At 42.6% G+C, this 21,170-nt stretch overlaps 1 protein-coding gene across 6 annotated transcripts in view; it reads left to right on the top strand.

The window, feature by feature from the left end:
• Positions 1-21,170, top strand: part of LOC124259402 (valacyclovir hydrolase-like) — a 122,108-nt gene that overhangs the window by 20,862 nt on the left and 80,076 nt on the right. For 2 of the 6 annotated variants that reach the window (XM_046693533.1, XM_046693534.1), the window contains exon 4: positions 17,801-17,954. In XM_046693533.1, coding sequence (XP_046549489.1) covers positions 17,801-17,954 — 154 coding nt within the window. Of the gene's footprint in view, positions 1-5,693; positions 5,770-7,719; positions 7,795-9,702; positions 9,837-11,729; positions 11,864-16,152; positions 16,266-16,552; positions 16,718-17,800; positions 17,955-21,170 lie in introns of those variants that run through there. The other 4 variants (XM_046693536.1, XM_046693535.1, XM_046693538.1 and 1 more) reach the window with 4 other exon arrangements.

Here is a 21,170-nt window from a genome sequence, read left to right as displayed (position 1 = left end):
TTTCCAAAAACTCAGAGTGATCGGTTACTCCCGTTTGAGGAAACCTCAGCTGCTGAGATTGCTCGGCATGAAAGATGAACAACGACAACCACGGTGAAGCAATTCAAGCTCCGCTTGAAGGAACGTGGGCTCAGAGGTTATTCGGCGAGAGGAAAGCCGAGCTCCTCGAACTGCTGGAGGAACACAAACCAGTCGAACTACGGTTCATGCGGACGAAGCACGCCGTAGGGTATCTGAGAGCCTGGAGGCTGGACGTCGACAAAAACATGGACGTTGAAGACATCAAACCGCTGGTCACCGACAAAGTCGGCGAGGGACTGAACAATCAGGGAAGCCTCAAATTTCAACTCATGGTGAAAATGCCGCTGGACAAACAGCAGACTGACGGCACCACCCAGCACGTCCAGCCTTACTTCAGAGGCAAGCAAGAGTCCATCGACACGTCCATCAACACCTCGTTTGCAAAATACGAGAATCCCTGGAACGCTACACCCACATGGGTTCGGGTTAGGTTGTGGTCAGGATCGACACAGTCTATCTGGACATAGCGAACTACATACCGTTCAAAGGAGGTCGTACCTAGACTTGCCACCATACTACAAGAAAAAGCTAGCCACGGTCAACGTCAAAACAAAGGCGATGATTGCATGAGGGTTGCGATCAGATCCGCAGAAGTTTCCAGCCAAAGCACATTCAGACAGACTTTAGAGCTATCCCAAAGACGATGGGATCAACTGGGACGGCAAAGAAGAACCCACCCCCATTTCCCAGGTCACCCAAAATCGAAAAAACAACGCACGACATAGCCATCAATATCTCCGGACACTAAGGGAATAAAACGATCTTGCACAGGATCAGCTCCCTCACAAACGAACACCGCAAGACTTTCAATATATTCATGTTCCAACAAGGCTGACAAGTATCACTACATGTGGATAAAATATTTCAACAGACTGTTGTACGATCAATCGAAGCATAAGGAAAAGAAACACTTCTGCGAAAGGTGCCTGCATGGCTTCATGCGAGCCGACCTGCTGGAATCCCATCGGAGGAGTTGCCGAGGCGTGGGACAGACGGCCATCCAAAAAGACATGCCAGGACGAAAAGAAAAACACGCTAAAATTCTTCAACCACAAGCATCAAATGCCCGTGCCCTACGTCATCTACGCCGACTTCAAAACCCTCATAGACACTCTCCGCTGTCATCCCGGAAAAACGTTTCACCTCATAAAATGCAAGAACACAAAGCCTGCGGGTTCGGTTATGTGGTCATTCGATGCGATGGGGAAATGAACCCCTATCGTGGTCTACCGATGTCCTGGCGGCCAAACGATTTCTCCGCGTGTTTGCAAAACGAAGAAAATCACCAGGAAACAGTTGTACACCATCGTCGCGCATAGGTGCCACTCACAACTGGCGGCGTGCAACTTGAAGCTCAAAATCAATCCCAAGACCATCAAAATACCCGTCGTGTTTCACAATCTTCGCTGTTACGATTCTCACCTGATCATGCAGGCCATCGCAAAGGTCGACGGCAACATAATGTGCATCCCGAACAACATGGAAAAATACATCTCGTTCTTCTCTTTTGACGCTCTGAGATTTATCGATAGCATTCAGTTCCTGCTGTCATCTCTACACAGTCTGGTGAACGCCAATGACCCGGACGACTTTGACATCACCAATCGATACACCGACGCCGAGACTCGACCCCTGCTGCTGAGGAAGGGCGTCTACCCCTACAGTACATGGACGATTGGTCTTGGTCGATGAGACGCGATTACCTCCCATCGACCAATTTTACGGCAACTTGACCGACTCGGCCATCACCCCGGACGATTACGCGCATGGATTTACGCATGGATTTACATGTGGGACAAACTGGGCTGCAAGAATTTGGGCGATTACCACGACCTGTACTTGAAAACGGACGTGCTGCTGCTGGCCGACGTGTTCGAGATATTCAGAATGGCCTGAGATATTCAGAACAGAAACAGTACGGCCTGGACCCCGCGTGGTATTTCTCCTCCCCTGGTCTCTCTTCGGACGCCGTGTTGAAAAGACCAGCGTAGAGCTGAAACTACTGACAGATTACGACATGCACATGTTCGTGGCGAAAAGCTTGTGAGGCGGGATTTCCATGGCCTCTAAACGATACGCCAAAGCCAACAACAAGTACGTTCCCGGTCACGACCGCGGCAAAGCGACCAAACACATACTCTATCTTGACGCCTGCACGCATGGGCCATGAGTCAGTATCTCCCCACCGAGGGATTCGAATGGGTCTCCGGATTCGAACAAAGGCTACATGCTCGAAGTGGACTTGGACTATCCCGCAGAACTACACGAATCGCACAACAGCTATCCGCTTGTTCCCGAACGATTGACGGTGAACCCGGACTGGATATCTGAATATCAACGAAACTTGCTGGGAGACAATAAACTTGTGCCGAAATTGATGAACAAGTCAAAATATGTCATTCACTATCGCAATCTGCAGCTTTACTTGTCGCTGGGAATGAAACTCACGAAAATACACAGCACGTTCCAGATCGATCAAAGTCCATGGATGGAACCTTACATCCGTTTGATCACGAATCAGCGACTTCGAAAAACTTTTACTCGGCAAGACGATGGAGAATTTGAGAAAACGTGTTAACGTGAAATTAGTGAGATCCAACCAGCCCGGCGTTCAACCGAAGCAAGATATTCGATGACGACTTGGCAGCGCTGCACATGAACAAAAGCCACATCAGATTCATCCAGCCCGTTTATGTGGGGATGAGCATCCTCGACTTATCCAAACACTTGATGTACGATTTCTACTACAACAAGCTGAAAAAGCAGTACGGTGACAGGTGCGAAGTGCTGTACATGGACACAGATTCCCTGCTGATGGAAATTCACACCGAGGACGTGTACGAGGACATGAAGAAACACATGCACCTGTACGGCACCAGCGACTACCCTAAAGATCACCCTATGCACAGCCAAGTCAACAAAAAGTGCTCGGCAAGATGAAGGACGAATGTGTGGGCACGCCGATCGCCGAGTACGTCGGCTTGTGACCCAAGATGACCTACAAGTATGTCCTGACCGTCGTCGACATCACCAGTCGCTACAAAGGAAGCCAAACCGTTGACGACCAAAGATTGAGCGAAGTCGCGAAAAGCCTTTGAAAGCATATACAAATGCAGTCGCTTGACCTGGCCTGCCGTATTGTAACATCGATCCCAGACGCGAGTTCATGGGAGCCGTGTCGCAGCTGCTGGCCAAGCATGACGTCCAGGTGAGACGAGGTATAGCGGGGAGCTCACCGTAGCCAAGCCATCGTTGAGAGATTCAATCGCGACGCGCTAGCCGAACGCCTGTCCTCACACCAATACTCGCAGGATTTAATGGATCCCAAAACAGAAACACGGAATGGGTTGTGCGGCTTGCCACGAGTGGTGGATGTCATCAACAACGAAGTCACTAGACCCGTCGGCAAAAGACCCATCGAAGCCATCAAAATGAAATCTGTCGAATCATCGTCGTCAGCAGCACGTCGCGATAAAACAGAGAAAACATTACCGGACCGGGTCAGCGTTAGGTACTTGTACCAGCCGGGAGAATACGAGGGAGACAGCAGAAAACGCGCCACCGATCCGATATGGTCCATGAAAACGTACAACGTAGACCTTGTCGACATCAAAGATGGCGAACCGAACTTGTACTACTTGAAAGACGGACCGCCGAGAGCATTCGTCAGAGAGGAGTTGATGATCGTACCTCACGACACAGTCCCTTACACATCACCCACCGTGTGATGATAGTTTCTCGTCATGAAATTTTATCAGTTTTGCATGCTTATTTTTTCTGCTCAATGTAGCCAGCCAGCCAGCCACCCGTACACCAAGCCGAGAGAGACACACACACACGCACTGCGACTCGTTCGCCCACGGCGCTCGGAGTAGCAACCACCCCGAGGCGACCCGAGCCTTTTTCCCGACCAACCCCATGCTCACTTAAAAACCAATATTTCAGAAACTATTTAACCGATTTTCATCAAATTTTGCATGCACCTCAGTAGTAGTATACACAATGGGGCTACGGGATTAGGGACTTCCCAAGGGCTCAATTTTTAAATTGAGCCCTTGGGGGTACCTGGTCCCGTAGCACAATTGTGTACACTACTTCATACTTTATGTAGAAGTTTTGCCTCTCAACAGGAACTGAAACATGAGAAGACTAAATCAATCATCATACTTTATGTAGAAGTTGTGCCTCTCAAACATGAATGTGTTAGTCATATCAAAACAACATTTCCATTCTTGTATACCTGTAGCATGAAGCTGTTCCATTTTTACCAATATAAGTTCAAAGACGATAATACTTCCAGACGACCTCAGCTGACACCACCTTTCTCCGGTAACTGGGGTATCACTGGGTGTGGACAGCACCCGCAACTCATTCTTACTCTTAACCATGAATGCGGAAGGCTAGATAGCAACTCTGGCTTGTGTATGTACATCGCCCGATCATACAAGACCATGTGTGTACATCAGCCAGGTCACACAAGGTCATTGTCAAGCCTGCATCAATGCCAGTGGTGGACGCACAATTGGTTTGTCTCATTATCGTGATTGGATATCTGGAATGACTTGAACAAAGTGTCCTTTGTCCAGTGTTCTGTTGGTCAAGGGTTATTGTTCAATCCCCTGGCCAGTACTATATTTAGCTGGCCAGCACGTTCATCATTAGCGAGGGGCAATATTATCTCACTGACCAGTGCGAATGTTTAATAAGTTATTTTGTTTTAATGGGGTGGGGCTGGGATCCTGACATTTCTACCCTGGATACTTGTGTAATGTGTGTAATGCAGTTTACAAACGATAGCAAAAGTCCACTGATGTTGAAATGCTTAATCTTATCATTGTTTCATCTTGGCACCATGCGTTCTTGTTTGCCGATTACGCTGCCATTGCCTTGTTACTGGGAACGTATTGTCACTGACTGTATTAATCACAGATGAATGTCGTGTCATCCTGGAGAAACATATGAAACGTACCGCACAACAATAACTTCCTGTACTTTACACTGCCGAGGATTGGAAATAAATACTTGAAAATGTATTTTACAAACAAATCACTATCAAAACGTTATGAGACTGAAAGCAGTTCAAATTATGATACTCATATCAAACACATCGTTAGCAAATACCCATGTTTTGTCTTATTTTAGCAACCATTAATCATGGATGTACAATTACATTTCCCTGGCAGTTGATTAAAATTACTGAATACAGGCTGTTAACAATATGGCAGACTAAATACGGGAGAAAAGATATATTATGAGAAAGCCATGCTTCCTCTCTGCTGTTAGTTACACCGGGGGTTGTACCCCTTCCCGTTAATTAAATTGATTAATTAAACACCATTCCAATGTAACGGTAGTGTGTGATTCGTGTTTTGTTATCATTTTCCATTTCAGGTCCAGTGTTCGAAATGACCGACCGCGCACTTCGCAAACACCAGTAACCATTTAATAGGCTGGTAACATTTTTCATAAAGCTGGCTCGAAGGTCCAGTTGAACATTCTAATAACTATTTTACGAATCCTCAAGTCAAAAGAGTTACTTCCCTTGTAAGCTATGGCACGTGTGATTTGTATTCGGGAGAAGGATATATTCACTGGCTGTTTATCACTTTCAGCTCAGCAATGGGTACGACGTCTGTTACCACGAAGCTCAAAGACTGCATTCAGGGAACAGTTCCACCACAATATTCGGTATGACATGCATGTTTATTTATATTCTATGCTACAAAGTGGCTTTCACCATCATCAACACAACATGGTTCCCGTCGTTAAAGGTGCTGTGTACAATCTTCTGAAGGACAAGAACAGGTGTTAGAAATGGAAAGTGTGGTCGGTGAAGTTGTCAGAGTTGAATGCCAGATCACGTATTGTGTTTATATTTCAGTCTGCTGGAACTTGAGGTCAGTACATTTTCTAATCATGCTGAAAGCTGTAACGAGAGAGTGAATTTTTTACATTTTGCCATATTGTGTAGTCCGTAGTGAGGACTATAGTTGATCATACACTGCATAGAACAAGAAACAGACCCTCGGTTAGCATTCTAATCATTCCTGGTTTAACTTCTTTGAGTGGCATTTTAGAAGTTGTGACGCACAATATTGAACAAACTTTATGGAGAACAATATCTTTTATTTATTGCGTGCAACGTGCAATTCATGTACCGATGTACAGAATCGCTTGTAACATAACGATCACTCCTGGTTTAATAACAGAAATATGCCATGAACCACGTCACTCAGTCATTTGCAGTGGGTGTAGCTTATGTCTCTTTGCATCATTGCATAATAATAATGTTATTCATATAACGCTAGTTCCACGTCACTGAGGGACATGCTCAAAGCACATAGATTACCAAAGATGTCTGTAAAGTTTACTATCTGAGCTTACTGGAACTAAATAAATGCTACTCTGTCCTGTGAGTTGGGTACTAAAGTACTGTCGGAAATAGAGAGAGAAAAACATTTTTAGACTGTTACTCTGTATCCCTAACATTTACACAATTGCAAATAGCATATGTCGAAATATCCCACATCGGCCTAACTGGGCGTTCAGTGAAATGCGTAATTGGATTTCCAGAAAAGCTGCTGAAAAAATAGATCAGACTATAGATGGCAATTAGGTCCACTCACCTGTCATGAAATGTTCAATCCCTGGCCAGTACTATAATTAGCTGGCCAGCACGTTCATCATTAGCGAGGGGCAATATTATCTCACTGACCAGTGCGAGATGTTTAATAAGTTATTTTGTTTAATGAGTGGGGCTGGGATCCTGACATTCTACCCTGGATACTTGTGTAATGTGTAATGCAGTTTACAAACGATAGCAAAAGTCCACTGATGTTGAAATGCTTAATCTATCATTGTATCTCGGCACCATGTGTTCTTGTTTGCCGATTACGCTGGCATTGCATTGTTACTGGGAACGTAGTGTCACTCGCTGTATTAATCACAGATGAATGTCGTGTCATCCTGGAGAAACATATGAAACCTAACGCACTACAATAACTTCCTGTACTTCGCACTGCCGAGGATTGGAAATAAATACTTGAAAATGTATTTTACAAACAAATCACTATCAAAACGTTATGAGACTGATAGTAGTTCAAATTATGATACTCATATCAAACACTACGTTAGCAAATACCCATGTTTTGTCTTAGTTTAGCAACCATTAATCATGGTTGTACAATTACATTTCCCCTGGCAGTTTATTAAAATTACTGAATACAGGCTGTTAACAATATGGCAGACTAAATACGGGAGAAAAGATATATTATGAGAAAGCCATGCTTCCTCTCTGCTGTTAGTTACACAGGGTATAGCACCTCTTCCCATTAATTAAATTGATTAATTAAACACCATTCTAATGTAAATAACGGTAGAGGGTGATTCGTGTTTTGTTATTATTTTCCATTTCTGGTCCAGTGTTCAAAATGACCGACCGCGCACTTCGCAAACACCAGTAACCATTTAATAGGCTGGTAACATTTTTCATAAAGCTGGCTCGAAGGTCCAGTTGAACATTCTAATAACTATTTTACGAATCCTCAAGTCAAAAGAGTTACTTCCCTTGTAAGCTATGGCACGTGTGATTTGTATTCGGAAGAAGGATATATTCACTGGCTGTTTATCACTTCTCAGCTCAGCAATGGGTACGACGTCTGTTACCACAAAGCTCAAAGACTGCATTCAGGAACAGTTCCACCACAATATTCGGTAATGACATGCATGTTTAATTATATTCTATGTTACAAAGTGGCGTTCACCATCATCAACTACACCATGGTTCCCGTCGTTAAAGGTGCTGTGCACAATCTTCTGAGGGATAGTTTGGGTTTCTTCGCCGACAAGAACATGCAGTGTTAGAAATGGAAAGTGTGGTCGGTGAAGTTGTCAGAGTTGAATGCCAGATCACGTATTGTGTTTATATTTCAGTCTGCTGGAACTTGAGGTCAGTACATTTTCTAATCATGCTGAAAACTGTAACGAGAGTGAATATTTTACATGTTGCCATATTGTATGTGTGTAGTCCGTAGTGAAGGGCCTATAGTTGATCATACCCTGCATAGAACAAGAAACTGACCCGTGGTTAGCATTCTAATCATTCCTGGTTTAACTTCTTTGAGTGGCATTTTAGAAGTTGTGACGCACAATATTGAACAAAGTTTATGGAGCACAATATCTTTTATTTCGTGAGTGCAACGTTCCGATACAGAATCTTGTACCGATTCCTGGTTTAATAACAGAAATATGCCATGAACCACGTCACTCAGTCATATGCAGTGTGTAGCTTACCAGCCAGAATGTCTCTTTGCATCATTTTATAATAATAATGTTATTCATATAACGCTAGTTCCACGTCACTGAGGGACATGCTCAAAGCACATAGATTACCAAAGATGTCTGTAAACTTTACTATCTGAGCTTACTGGAACTAAATAAATGCTACTCTGTCCTGTGGGTTAGGTACTAAAGGACTGTCGGAAATAGAGAAAAAGAGTTTAGATTGTTACTCTGTATCCTAAAAAATTTACACAATTGCAAAATAGCATATGTCGGAAATATCCCACATCGGCCTAACTGGGCGTTCAGTGAGATGCGTTATTGGATTTCCAGAAAAGCTGCTGAAAACAATAGATCAGACTATAGATGGCAATTAGGTCGACTCACCTGTCATGAAATGTTCAATCCCTGGCCAGTACTATAATTAGCTGGCCAGCACGTTCATCATTAGCGAGGGGCAATATTATCTCACTGACCAGTGCAATGTTTAATAAGTTATTTTGTTTAATGAGTGGGGCTGGGATCCTGACATTCTACCCTGGATACTTGTGTAATGTGTGTAATGCAGTTTACAAACGATAGCAAAAAGTCCACTGATGTTGAAATGCTTAATCTATCATTGTATCTCGGCACCATGTGTTCTTGTTTGCCGATTACGCTGGCATTGCATTGTTACTGGGAACGTAAGTGTCACTCGCTGTATTAATCACAGATGAATGTCGTGTCATCCTGGAGAAACATATGAAACCCTAACGCACTACAATAACTTCCTGTACTTCGCACTGCCGAGGATTGGAAATAAATACTTGAAAATGTATTTTACAAACAAATCACTATCAAAACGTTATGAGACTGATAGTAGTTCAAATTATGATACTCATATCAAACACTACGTTAGCAAATACCCATGTTTTGTCTTAGTTTAGCAACCATTAATCATGGTTGTACAATTACATTTCCCTGGCAGTTTATTAAAATTACTGAATACAGGCTGTTAACAATATGGCAGACTAAATACGGGAGAAAAGATATATTATGAGAAAGCCATGCTTCCTCTCTGCTGTTAGTTACACAGGGTATAGCACCTCTTCCCATTAATTAAATTGATTAATTAAACACCATTCTAATGTAAATAACGGTAGAGGGTGATTCGTGTTTGTTATTATTTTCCATTTCTGGTCCAGTGTTCCAAAATGACCGACCGCGCATTATGCAAACACCAGTAACCATTTAATAGGCTGGTAACATTTTTCATAAAAGCTGGCTCGAAGTCCAGCTGAACATTCTAATAACTATTTTACGAATCCTCAAGTCAAAGAGTTACTTCCCTTATAAGCTATGGCACGTGTGATTTGTATTCGGGAGAAGGATATATTCACTGGCTGTTTATCACTTTCAGCTCAGCAATGGGTACGACGTCTGTTACCACGAAGCTCAAAGACTGCATTCAGGGAACAGTTCCACCACAATATTCGGTATGACATGCATGTTTAATTATATTCTATGTTACAAAGTGGCTTTCACCATCATCAACACAACATGGTTCCCGTCGTTAAAGGTGCTGTGTACAATCTTCTGAAGGATAGGTTGGGTTTCTTCGCCGACAAGAACATGCAGTGTTAGAAATGGAAGTGTGGTCGGTGAAGTTGTCAGAGTTGAATGCCAGATCACGTATTGTGTTTATATTTCAGTCTGCTGGAACTTGAGGTCAGTACATTTTCTAATCAAGCTGAAAACTGTAACGAGAGAGTGAATCTGTTACATGTTGCCATATTGTGTAGTCCGTAGTGAGGCCTATAGTTGATCATACACTGCATAGAACAAGAAACTGACCCGTGGTTAGCATTCTAATCATTCCTGGTTTAACTTCTTTGAGTGGCATTTTAGAAGTTGTGACGCACAATATTGAACAAAGTTTATGGAGCACAATATCTTTTATTTCGTGAGTGCAACGTTCCGATACAGAATCTTGTACCGATTCCTGGTTTAATAACAGAAATATGCCATGAACCACGTCACTCAGTCATATGCAGTGTGTAGCTTACCAGCCAGAATGTCTCTTTGCATCATTTTATAATAATAATGTTATTCATATAACGCTAGTTCCACGTCACTGAGGGACATGCTCAAAGCACATAGATTACCAAAGATGTCTGTAAACTTTACTATCTGAGCTTACTGGAACTAAATAAATGCTACTCTGTCCTGTGGGTTAGGTACTAAAGGACTGTCGGAAATAGAGAAAAGAGTTTAGATTGTTACTCTGTATCCCTAAAATTTACACAATTGCAAATAGCATATGTCGAAATATCCCACATCGGCCTAACTGGGCGTTCAGTGAGATGCGTTATTGGATTTCCAGAAAAGCTGCTGAAAACAATAGATCAGACTATAGATGGCAATTAGGTCGACTCACCTGTCATGAAATGTTCAATCCCCTGGCCAGTACTATAATTAGCTGGCCAGCACGTTCATCATTAGCGAGGGGCAATATTATCTCACTGACCAGTGCGAATGTTTAATAAGTTATTTTGTTTAATGAGTGGGGCTGGGATCCTGACATTCTACCCTGGATACTTGTGTAATGTGTGTAATGCAGTTTACAAACGATAGCAAAAGTCCACTGATGTTGAAATGCTTAATCTATCATTGTATCTCGGCACCATGTGTTCTTGTTTGCCGATTACGCTGGCATTGCATTGTTACTGGGAACGTAGTGTCACTCGCTGTATTAATCACAGATGAATGTCGTGTCATCCTGGAGAAACATATGAAACCTAACGCACTACAATAACTTCCTGTACTTCGCACTGCCGAGGATTGGAAATAAATACTTGAAAATGTATTTTACAAACAAATCACTATCAAAACGTTATGAGACTGATAGTAGTTCAAATTATGATACTCATATCAAACACTACGTTAGCAAATACCCATGTTTTGTCTTAGTTTAGCAACCATTAATCATGGTTGTACAATTACATTTCCCTGGCAGTTTATTAAAATTACTGAATACAGGCTGTTAACAATATGGCAGACTAAATACGGGAGAAAAGATATATTATGAGAAAGCCATGCTTCCTCTCTGCTGTTAGTTACACAGGGTATAGCACCTCTTCCCATTAATTAAATTGATTAATTAAACACCATTCTAATGTAAATAACGGTAGAGGGTGATTCGTGTTTTGTTATTATTTTCCATTTCTGGTCCAGTGTTCAAAATGACCGACCGCGCATTATGCAAACACCAGTAACCATTTAATAGGCTGGTAACATTTTTCATAAAGCTGGCTCGAAAGTCCAGCTGAACATTCTAATAACTATTTTACGAATCCTCAAGTCAAAGAGTTACTTCCCTTGTAAGCTATGGCACGTGTGATTTGTATTCGGAAGAAGGATATATTCACTGGCTGTTTATCACTTTCAGCTCAACAATGGGTACGACGTCTGTTACCACAAAGCTCAAAGACTGCATTCAGGAACAGTTCCACCACAATATTCGGTATGACATGCATGTTTAATTATATTCTATGCTACAAAGTGGCTTTCACCATCATCAACACAACATGGTTCCCGTCGTTAAAGGTGCTGTGTACAATCTTCTGAAGGATAGGTTGGGTGTCTTCGCCGACAAGAACATGCAGTGTTAGAAATGGAAAGTGTGGTCGGTGAAGTTGTCAGAGTTGAATGCCAGATCACGTATTGTGTTTATATTTCAGTCTGCTGGAACTTGAGGTCAGTACATTTTCTAATCATGCTGAAAACTGTAACGAGAGGTGAATAATTTTACATGTTGCCATATTGTGTAGTCCGTAGTGAGGCCTATAGTTGATCATACCCTGCATAGAACAAGAAACAGACCCGTGGTTAGCATTCTAATCATTCCTGGTTTAACTTCTTTGAGTGGCATTTTAGAGGTTGTGACGCACAATATTGAACAAAGTTTATGGAGAACAATATCTTTATTTCGTGAGTGCAACGTTCCGATACAGAATCTTGTACCGATTCCTGGTTTAATAACAGAAATATGCCATGAACCACGTCACTCAGTCATATGCAGTGTGTAGATTACCAGCCAGAATGTCTCTTTGCATCATTTTATAATAATAATGTTATTCATATAACGCTAGTTCCACGTCACTGAGGGACATGCTCAAAGCACATAGATTACCAAAGATGTCTGTAAAGTTTACTATCTGAGCTTACTGGAACTAAATAAATGCTACTCTGTCCTGTGAGTTGGGTACTAAAGTACTGTCGGAAATAGAGAGAGAAAAACATGTTTAGACTGTTACTCTGTATCCCTAACATTTACACAATTGCAAATAGCATATGTCGAAATATCCCACATCGGCCTAACTGGGCGTTCAGTGAAATGCGTAATTGGATTTCCAGAAAAGCTGCTGAAAAAATAGATCAGACTATAGATGGCAATTAGGTCCACTCACCTGTCATGAAATGCATGTGCTGCCTCCAAGCACAAGGGATCATCTCAAAGATAGTTCATGCATTTCTTTTGCGCTGAATATGTCGCGTCTCGAAGTTTATGACTGTCTTTTTAGCGCAAGTGGCGACCCTATCACCAACCTGGCAAAACGTTTATATGTGGTGATCTTAACAGCAGGTGTTGTGGCTTGTTGGATTATATTGAAGGTGTTGATCAACTACCTGACAGAGAAATCTTAGATAACTCTGTGAATGCGTGATAACGATTTTACGTACGTGTCTCCCAGAGGAACGTCGGTTGTGGATTACTGTCTCTGTGCATACAAAGACTTAAACGAACTCGGTGATTTTAAGGCAATTCGACACACTGAAATCGCCAATTGAAGTGACTGTGTCAGTACAATCTGTACTTAAATTAGATCATTCCTTTTGACTTGGAACTTAACATTATGTACGATGAATCTCCGTCTACGAGACAGATGGAACCGGAAGCTGAAAAGAAAATTTTATGTGACGTGTCCAATCTTCCAAATACTTTCATGACTTCGTCTGATATCTCTGAGGTGAGGTGAGGTGAGGTGAAATTGGGTTTATCGTCGTGCTTGAGAATATTTCGCTCATATGACGACGTGCATGCGTGTAATGTATGTGTATGTGCGGCTGCTTGTACTAGCCCAGACTGAAGCTGGTTTTACAGTGCTAGCCCACTGAGATACCATGTCGCAGTGAAGCATGAATACCCCACTCAGACACATTATACTGACTCCGACCCGACCAGTCCTTGTTGTACCCATTAATGCCGAGCGCCAGACAGGGACCAACAAGTACCATATTTTAACGTCTTTTGGTATGACGCGGCCGGGGATCGAACCCACGAACTTCCGCTCTCCGGGCGGATGCACTAACCACTACACCACGGAGGCGGTCAGCTGATATCTCTGAATATGTTGCTGACATTATTGCTTCTCTTGAATCTTTCCAGTCAACACAGGATAATATCGACAATGCTTTTACTGATTTTTAGAATGTGTCCGGAGTGAGATGCATAGAACTCTTCCCACTAGGACTGTATTATTTGGTGGAGTCCGTAGTAACAAGAGACGAAGAAGTCGAAAGGAATGGTGGACTAACATCTGGGTTGTGGAATGAAATGTGTAAAGCAGAGAAGCAGTGGTGTAAATGCAAAGGTGTACAGAGGAGACTTTTTAAACGTGTGTATCCAGAAGCGTAAATACTTCGACAGACGGGCGAAAAAAGCCAAGATAGACTTTCAGATTAAAACAATTCAAAACCTAGATAAACTATGTGAAAATAATTCGGGTGAATTTTGGAAAAACAATTGGTAAGGTTGGAGTGGGGCACGAGAGAAAGAAACAGATTCCTATGGAGGTGCGTTTTGAAGACTGGGTCTATCTGCAGCAGATAATGAGACTGTTTTTTAGACACTTGGAAATCAGCGTATTTTAATCTTTTATATTGTAATGTTAGTGTGAACCCTGATCGATCTCCCTGTCCTGGGAGTGATCCGGATAGTGAATTGAACCAACCTATATCTATTGATGAGGTGAGGAAAGTATTGCTATCTGCACAGGGAGGTAAATCACCTGGCCTAGACGAGATCCCAACAGAAGGACTGAAGAATGACAACACTTTGATGTTCCTACATAGACTTTTTAATCAATGTTTTCTCTATGGCATAGTTCCATCAGTGTGGGCGAAGAGCGTCATAACACCCATACCTAAATCATTGTTCTTGTTACAAACTGTACTGTGGTATACTAAATAACAGACTCACCTCTTTTTGCAGAAAATAACCAGCTAGTTAGTGACTCTCAGAACGGGTTCATCCACGCAATGTATAGAAAGTGTCACCTCCATTATAGAAACACGCAAAGGGATGAAGAAATCTACATATGTCGCTTTTATTGATTTTAGAAAAGCCTATGATTGCATAGATCGAAACGTGTTGTGGAGAAACTCAAAACAAAGGCATAAATGACAGTATGCTGAAATCTCTTTTATCCTTGTATAGAAATGTACAGTGCTGTATCCGACTTAACGATCTTCTGACACCCTTCTTCGGCGTGTTTCAAACAGAATGACTGCACTGTTAACAGTGCAAAAGCGAAAGTAATTCACTTTAGATCACAGACTGTACCAAAACAAGTATCATATTTTATGTGTGAAAGCGAGTGTTTCAGAAATTGTGGAGAGAAAGGGACAGCCAGGTGTTAGCGAAGCACGTGCACAAGTGCCCACCAAGTTATTGATTCATTAGCCTGTGCTGTGCCGTCTCCATCCTTTCTCGCACACCTGGATGTCCCTTTCTCTGCACTCCTCCCTCGTAACAAATAGTGAACTGTGTCAAAATTCTAATGATAGTTTCTTAAAGAACCTTTTGGTGGATTCCGGGAAAATTTTCAAATATATAAAGCTGTTGGGTATTAGTAAATGATAAACATGTGTACTATTTATATTTATGTGGCAATTTTGTACAATGATAAAATTTGCAATTCATCGGTCCGTTTCTGACTCAAACAGACTGTAGCACATAACATTAAAATTAGAACACAATTAAAACCGAGCTATAGATCACCAACAACTGAAGGTAGATCAGATCACCATACTCACAGTACTTTGTCTACCTGCATGAACCCTAGGTGGACTTACATCTCCCCTTAGTTGCTGGAGATTGTACTGAGGTTTGCCATCATTTAAAATAACAAATATACCACGATTAAAAGCAACCCCATCGTTATGTCTATTTATTTGACAGCTTCTGCATGAAGTGATTCAGGTGAATTGTCTTGATAATTCATGTTGCATTAATCAGGTAATCATTTGAGTGAAAGATTTTGTCAGATGTTTATCATTAATTCACATAGATATACGAAAAACAAAGTGAAAATTGTTTCGACAGCTTGTACTGGTTTGACACATAACAAGATATTTGTGGAATTACTTCACACAGTAGCGGCGACAGTACTTTATCAGGCATTACGTCACACTGTATTGACGTCACTACGCCATTCTAGTCTGCCTCCTCGTAATCAAACGTACCCAAACGTACCCTTTGTAACCGACGTCACGATGAATGTCAGTTGTCATTGCCCAGTACAGTCTCCTACAGCACAACCAACTATGTAGCATCCTGTTTCTTGGTGGTTTGCAGTAGCTTCAGTCGGTTACCGTCACTGGTGGAGACACTACAATAATGTTAATATAGCGGCCTCGTGCTTTAACTATAACAGTTCAGGGCAAACTGTGCTTTATTACACTATACGTGGGGATAGAGCGAACAGTATTTCTTAAATTAATGAAACTGTGTTTAAACTTTGTTTGCAGGTTCTATTCAGTCCGTAGAGTCTCGCTACAAGTCAAGGCAAATGGAGTGGACTTTCACTGTGAACAATTTGGATATGGGGATCATACTGTCCTCTTACTGCCGGGAGCCATTGGTAGGTTAGAGGTCAGTTACTGTGATGTTGTACTACAGCCGGGTGTTCCAGCTGTAAATGGTGCTGGAGTTATCGGTGTTGTTGTACACCCAGGAGTGAATTGATCCTTGGTTTGATTTCCAGAAATGTCCCGTGTTAGTTTGGTGTCGTGGTAAGCATCTAAGACAAGGGTTATGTAACTGAAATACTGATCAAAGCGGAATAAAGGGCTGTTTGCCACTCTCTTCACCACTCACTCACCTCACTCACTCACTCACTCACTCAGTTATTCACCAATCTGATTACAGGCGGTTCCATGACGGACTTTAACGGCCAGCTGAGAAGATGAATCCAGAAAAGTTCACGATCTTTGGCTTTGATCCTCGGGGTTATGGACGAAGTATTCCCCTGAGCGTGACTGGCCAGTCAATTTCCGCCATCGTGATGCGGAAGATGCAGTTGCTGTCATGAATGTACAGTCGGAATTTCAGATCAGTTTATTTATTTGGTCAATAATTGATTATCATTCATAATGTCCTGATTCTTGTGCGAATTTTGTAATTATGTTGAAGAATGTCATGCTGAAAGTTGATAAAATCATGAAAATGTCCTAATGTGATATACCTCAAGCAAGATGCAGTGGGGTAGCCAAGTGGTGAAAGTGTTTGCTCATCACAAAAAGACCTTGAATCGATTCTCCAACATTAAGCCCATTTCTGATGTTCCCGGCTGTTTCTACAGGAATATTTATGAATTACATTATTACAAGCAGAATCACTGGTTACAGAACCATCTGTAGAAACCATGTACAGTTTGCTAGTAACTAGAGTCCTATCATTGGACGACCGATTTTCAACTCCTATGCAGTGATTGATACCCCAGTTCCACTGGTGGCTCCAGGCATCCTTTCCTCCCGTCCGTGAACGCAGTATTAGGCACCTTACGCCGCTGGTGTACTAGCATGGCGGCCAGCGCTTGAACATTCTTGGGGTGACGTCTCAAGTCTAGAAGACTTTTTCCCAAGAGCTGGTCGATGGGATTGAGGTCAGGTGATCAGTTCATGACGTCAATACGGGTATTTTACAGGAAATGTAGCGTTCTATGGTGGCTGATTAGGGCCATCGCTCTCACCTTAAAATTCGGAGGCGAGAAAGCGAGAAAGCGATATCACGAGACGAGAAAGCGATAACACGAGACGAGAAAGCGATAGCACGAGACGAGAAAGCGATAACGCGAGACGAGATGGCCCTAATCAGCCACCATAGCCATCTGCAGGTGCAACTGTGCCCAGCGTATACGGTCATTATGGTTTACTTGTGCCAGAATCGACCTAACATGAGAACGCCGGGCACGAAGATGGGGTTCGTATGGTCGGGCAGTTACGCAACCTGCCTGTTACGGTATTCGCCCATACAACCATTTTAATATAATTTATTTCTCCAAATTTCTTTTTTCATGATATTATCCTAATTTTATAGTCATAAGAAGCCGCAGACAACCCACTTTCTTCCATATCACTATAGTAATATGAGGGAAGTTTTGTTCTTACCTTCCAGACTCTCGGACAAAAGAGGTTTTCTGTGCTTGGCTTCAGCGATGGTGGAACAATCGGTTTGATCCTCGCGGCACAATACCCAGAACATGTGCGGAAGCTGGTTGTATGGGGAGCCAACGCCTACCTTACCGAAGAGATCATCGAGAAACACCGAGGTATAGAGCTGTATCCTAGCAACTCAAGTACCGTTCTTCGCAGGGATGTCATTGCTAGAAAACCTCCTAATTGAAACAATACTAATTTGTTCCCCTGGCTGTCCACATTTCCTAAGATTATCTTGCTGTATTTACACGGTTCACATTCTTTCCACTCCAACACTGTACGCAAATAGGTGCATAGGTGTATTTGCACGAGTGAGATATCACGTGTAATTCTGGATCGGTTCCACACACATTTCACAGTATAAAAATCAAAATGTTTGTTAACATGTATAACGTGGGCGTTGGCCAATATCATCCCACAAATGCTCGATGGGGTTGAGGTTGGGTGGTTTTGAAGGCCATGGAAGCACTGTAATGGTCTCATTCTGAAGAGTCTTAATAGTGAGGCCTGGCATTATTTTGCTGGAACAACCCCTGGCGGCCAATGATCGGAACCATTTCAATCTTTAAGATTTCGTCTCTGTACCGAATAGCAGTTAAATTGCCCTGGAGGGCACAAAGTTAGATTTCTGCGTGTAGAATATGGCTCCCCGCACAATGACACTCTCACCACCATATCGGTCACCCTGGGCTGCACAATTCAGGGCAAAACGTTCATTTCGACGTCGACTGACACATACTCTTAAGTCACCACTCGACCCATCGACGTCGATAACGATATTACTAACCTGGATCGCTGATTCAACCATCCTGTTCACTCCAGCCCTCATACCACTCCACCCAAGCACGTGGTACCCCGGCCCCTAACTTCCACCCTACATACCAATCCCTACCACTCCACCCCGCAGCACATGGCACCCAAATCCCAATCTTCCACACCCTTACACGCCATCTCTACCACACACCCCTCTTTGTCCACACACCCCTCTTCGTCCACACACACCCCATCCTGCCAACCCATCCGACACACCCATCCGACACACCCACCAACAGGCATTGCGTGATGTGACAGTTGTTGCATGCGCTACTAATTCTATGCACTGCCTTTAGGTATAGAGGATATTTATAACTGGAGTGCCAAGAGAAGGGACCCGTTTCTCCAACTGTATGGGGATACGTACCTCCAGGTTCACTGGAGCAATTGGGGCAAGGCAAACAGAAGCTGCATCAGACACAGCAAAGGTATGTTCACTGATAGTCAGAGTGAGTGGAGTGAGTTCGGTTAAATCCCGGTTTTAACAGTTCATATGTCAGGGTACTGCAGTCAGATGTGGGAGGAACAGCAAAACAGATCCGTTTGCACATCTTAGATGTTTACAACTTTGTTCAAACTAGGGGTGAAACGGTATAACCACGGAAATTTTGCCTTCGGTTCGGTATACCGTAATGCAATCCAAAAATTCGATATTTTCGGTTTTCGCACCGCCTTCTTATTAACCTTTTAAATGACAGTTTTGTTCATTCAAAATAACAAAGATTATGGTTATTTCTTGTTGCATGTTATTAAGCAATGTAGGGTTTGGCTCTTGTCATTTTTCTGCATTATGATCATATACCGAACCGGACCAAACAGAAGGCCTTGTAACCAGTACGTACAATACCGTGATAAGAACATACCGTTTCACCCCGAGTGAAAACATATGGTATGGTTCTATGAAACAATAAGACGTAATCAGGGTTAATCATGGATTTGAACCTCTGATCCTAAGTTTCTGGCTCACAGTTCTGCATATTGAATTACAATGGTTTAGATGACTGGGCCACCAGTCAGGGCTACTGCCAGATAAAGGGCTACTGGGGCAGCCAAGTAGGTAGGTTTTAGTTCATCATACTGAATATTGCTTGAAAAGGAGTAAAACCTCATTCACACGGCAGCCCAATTTATCACACACTCTGCCAGGTGACATCTGCAAGGCGGAACTGAAGAACATCACGTGTCCGACGTTCATTCTCCACGGCATGAAGGACCCCATGGTGGTGGCAGAACATCCTGTGTATCTCAACAAACATATACAGAACTCAAGGTTTGTCATCTCTGTGTCATTTGATCACAGGATATATATGTAACCAGGTTTCAAATTGTTGAAGATATTATTAACTCCAGGAATTAATAACTGAACAAACATTCATACATTTTATTGACCCTTGTATTCAACGGAGGTTGATGTTTCTAATGCAGATTAATTTGAATAGTAATTTGATGGATGACTAAGCTTTGATGGTTTCTACTGGATTAATGTTTGGCAAAGTGTTGTTCTGGATCCAGGTTAGTCTATTCTAAACTGGGCGAAATTGATTTCTTTGCGGACTGTGTGAAGCCCATTTCTGGTGTCCCCGCCGGGATGTTGCTGGTATATTGCTAAAAGCGGCGTAAAACTAAACTCAGTCAGGCAGTCCTTTGCGGACTTGTATGACTTTGACATTGCCTGTTGTCAACGTTTTCTCAGAAGTATTCTCGCCATAACATTGGTTTTCAAATAACTAAGTCTGTGATTGATATTGTGATTAACGATCAAGACACGATGACATGCAGTAATGGAACATCTTCTGGGTGATTTGTACCCGATGGAGACTGGGTGTTGACCCTCACCAACCACTTGATGATCAACATAATGTGGACCGTTGCTCATGTTTACAATCACAGGATTGTCTGATCCTGGCTTGATTATTTTAGGGTTGTATTGCTGGAATCTTGTTGACTGAAAGCTAGCAACAGTGACTGTAATGACATGAGATGTGACAGACTCTTTTCCTGTTCAGGTTGCACAATTTTCCGGAGGGGAATCACCACATTCATATGAACAAAGCTGACGAATTCAACAAGATAGTGGAAGGCTTTCTCCTGGAATGAGGATGTACCGACTTGACAAGCTTTCATTACATAATTACTTTCTGTCTTTGCTTACTGGCCAATAAAATATCTAAAACTGTTGTATTTAAAATATCGGAAACTGTTATATTTTCTTCATTTTTGTCGCATTTTAATCAGGTCTTTGAATGGAATTTAGAAGTGATAAACAAGAGATGGCGGATTTCAAGTCTAGTTTGTTGACAGAGGAGCGGCAAGACCACCAAGATCTATCTGCGAGCCAATGGCAGAGGCCCCAGCAGCGCTAGCCCCAACCCCAGAGGATGTACTCAACCAGATCCCCTGCAACTATGGCCACCAAAACATCGGAGGCCACCTCAGATCCCTTAACACCAGACTCAAAGAACGCATGTCCTCTATCAACAAACGAAGCCACCAAAGTCCTGTCCGACAACTGGCGA

This window comes from Haliotis rubra, unplaced genomic scaffold (assembly GCF_003918875.1).
Source record: "Haliotis rubra isolate DU_JTF1 unplaced genomic scaffold, ASM391887v1 Scf72, whole genome shotgun sequence".
NCBI lineage: Eukaryota > Metazoa > Mollusca > Gastropoda > Lepetellida > Haliotidae > Haliotis > Haliotis rubra.
This window is presented reverse-complemented; position numbering and strand designations above follow the sequence as displayed.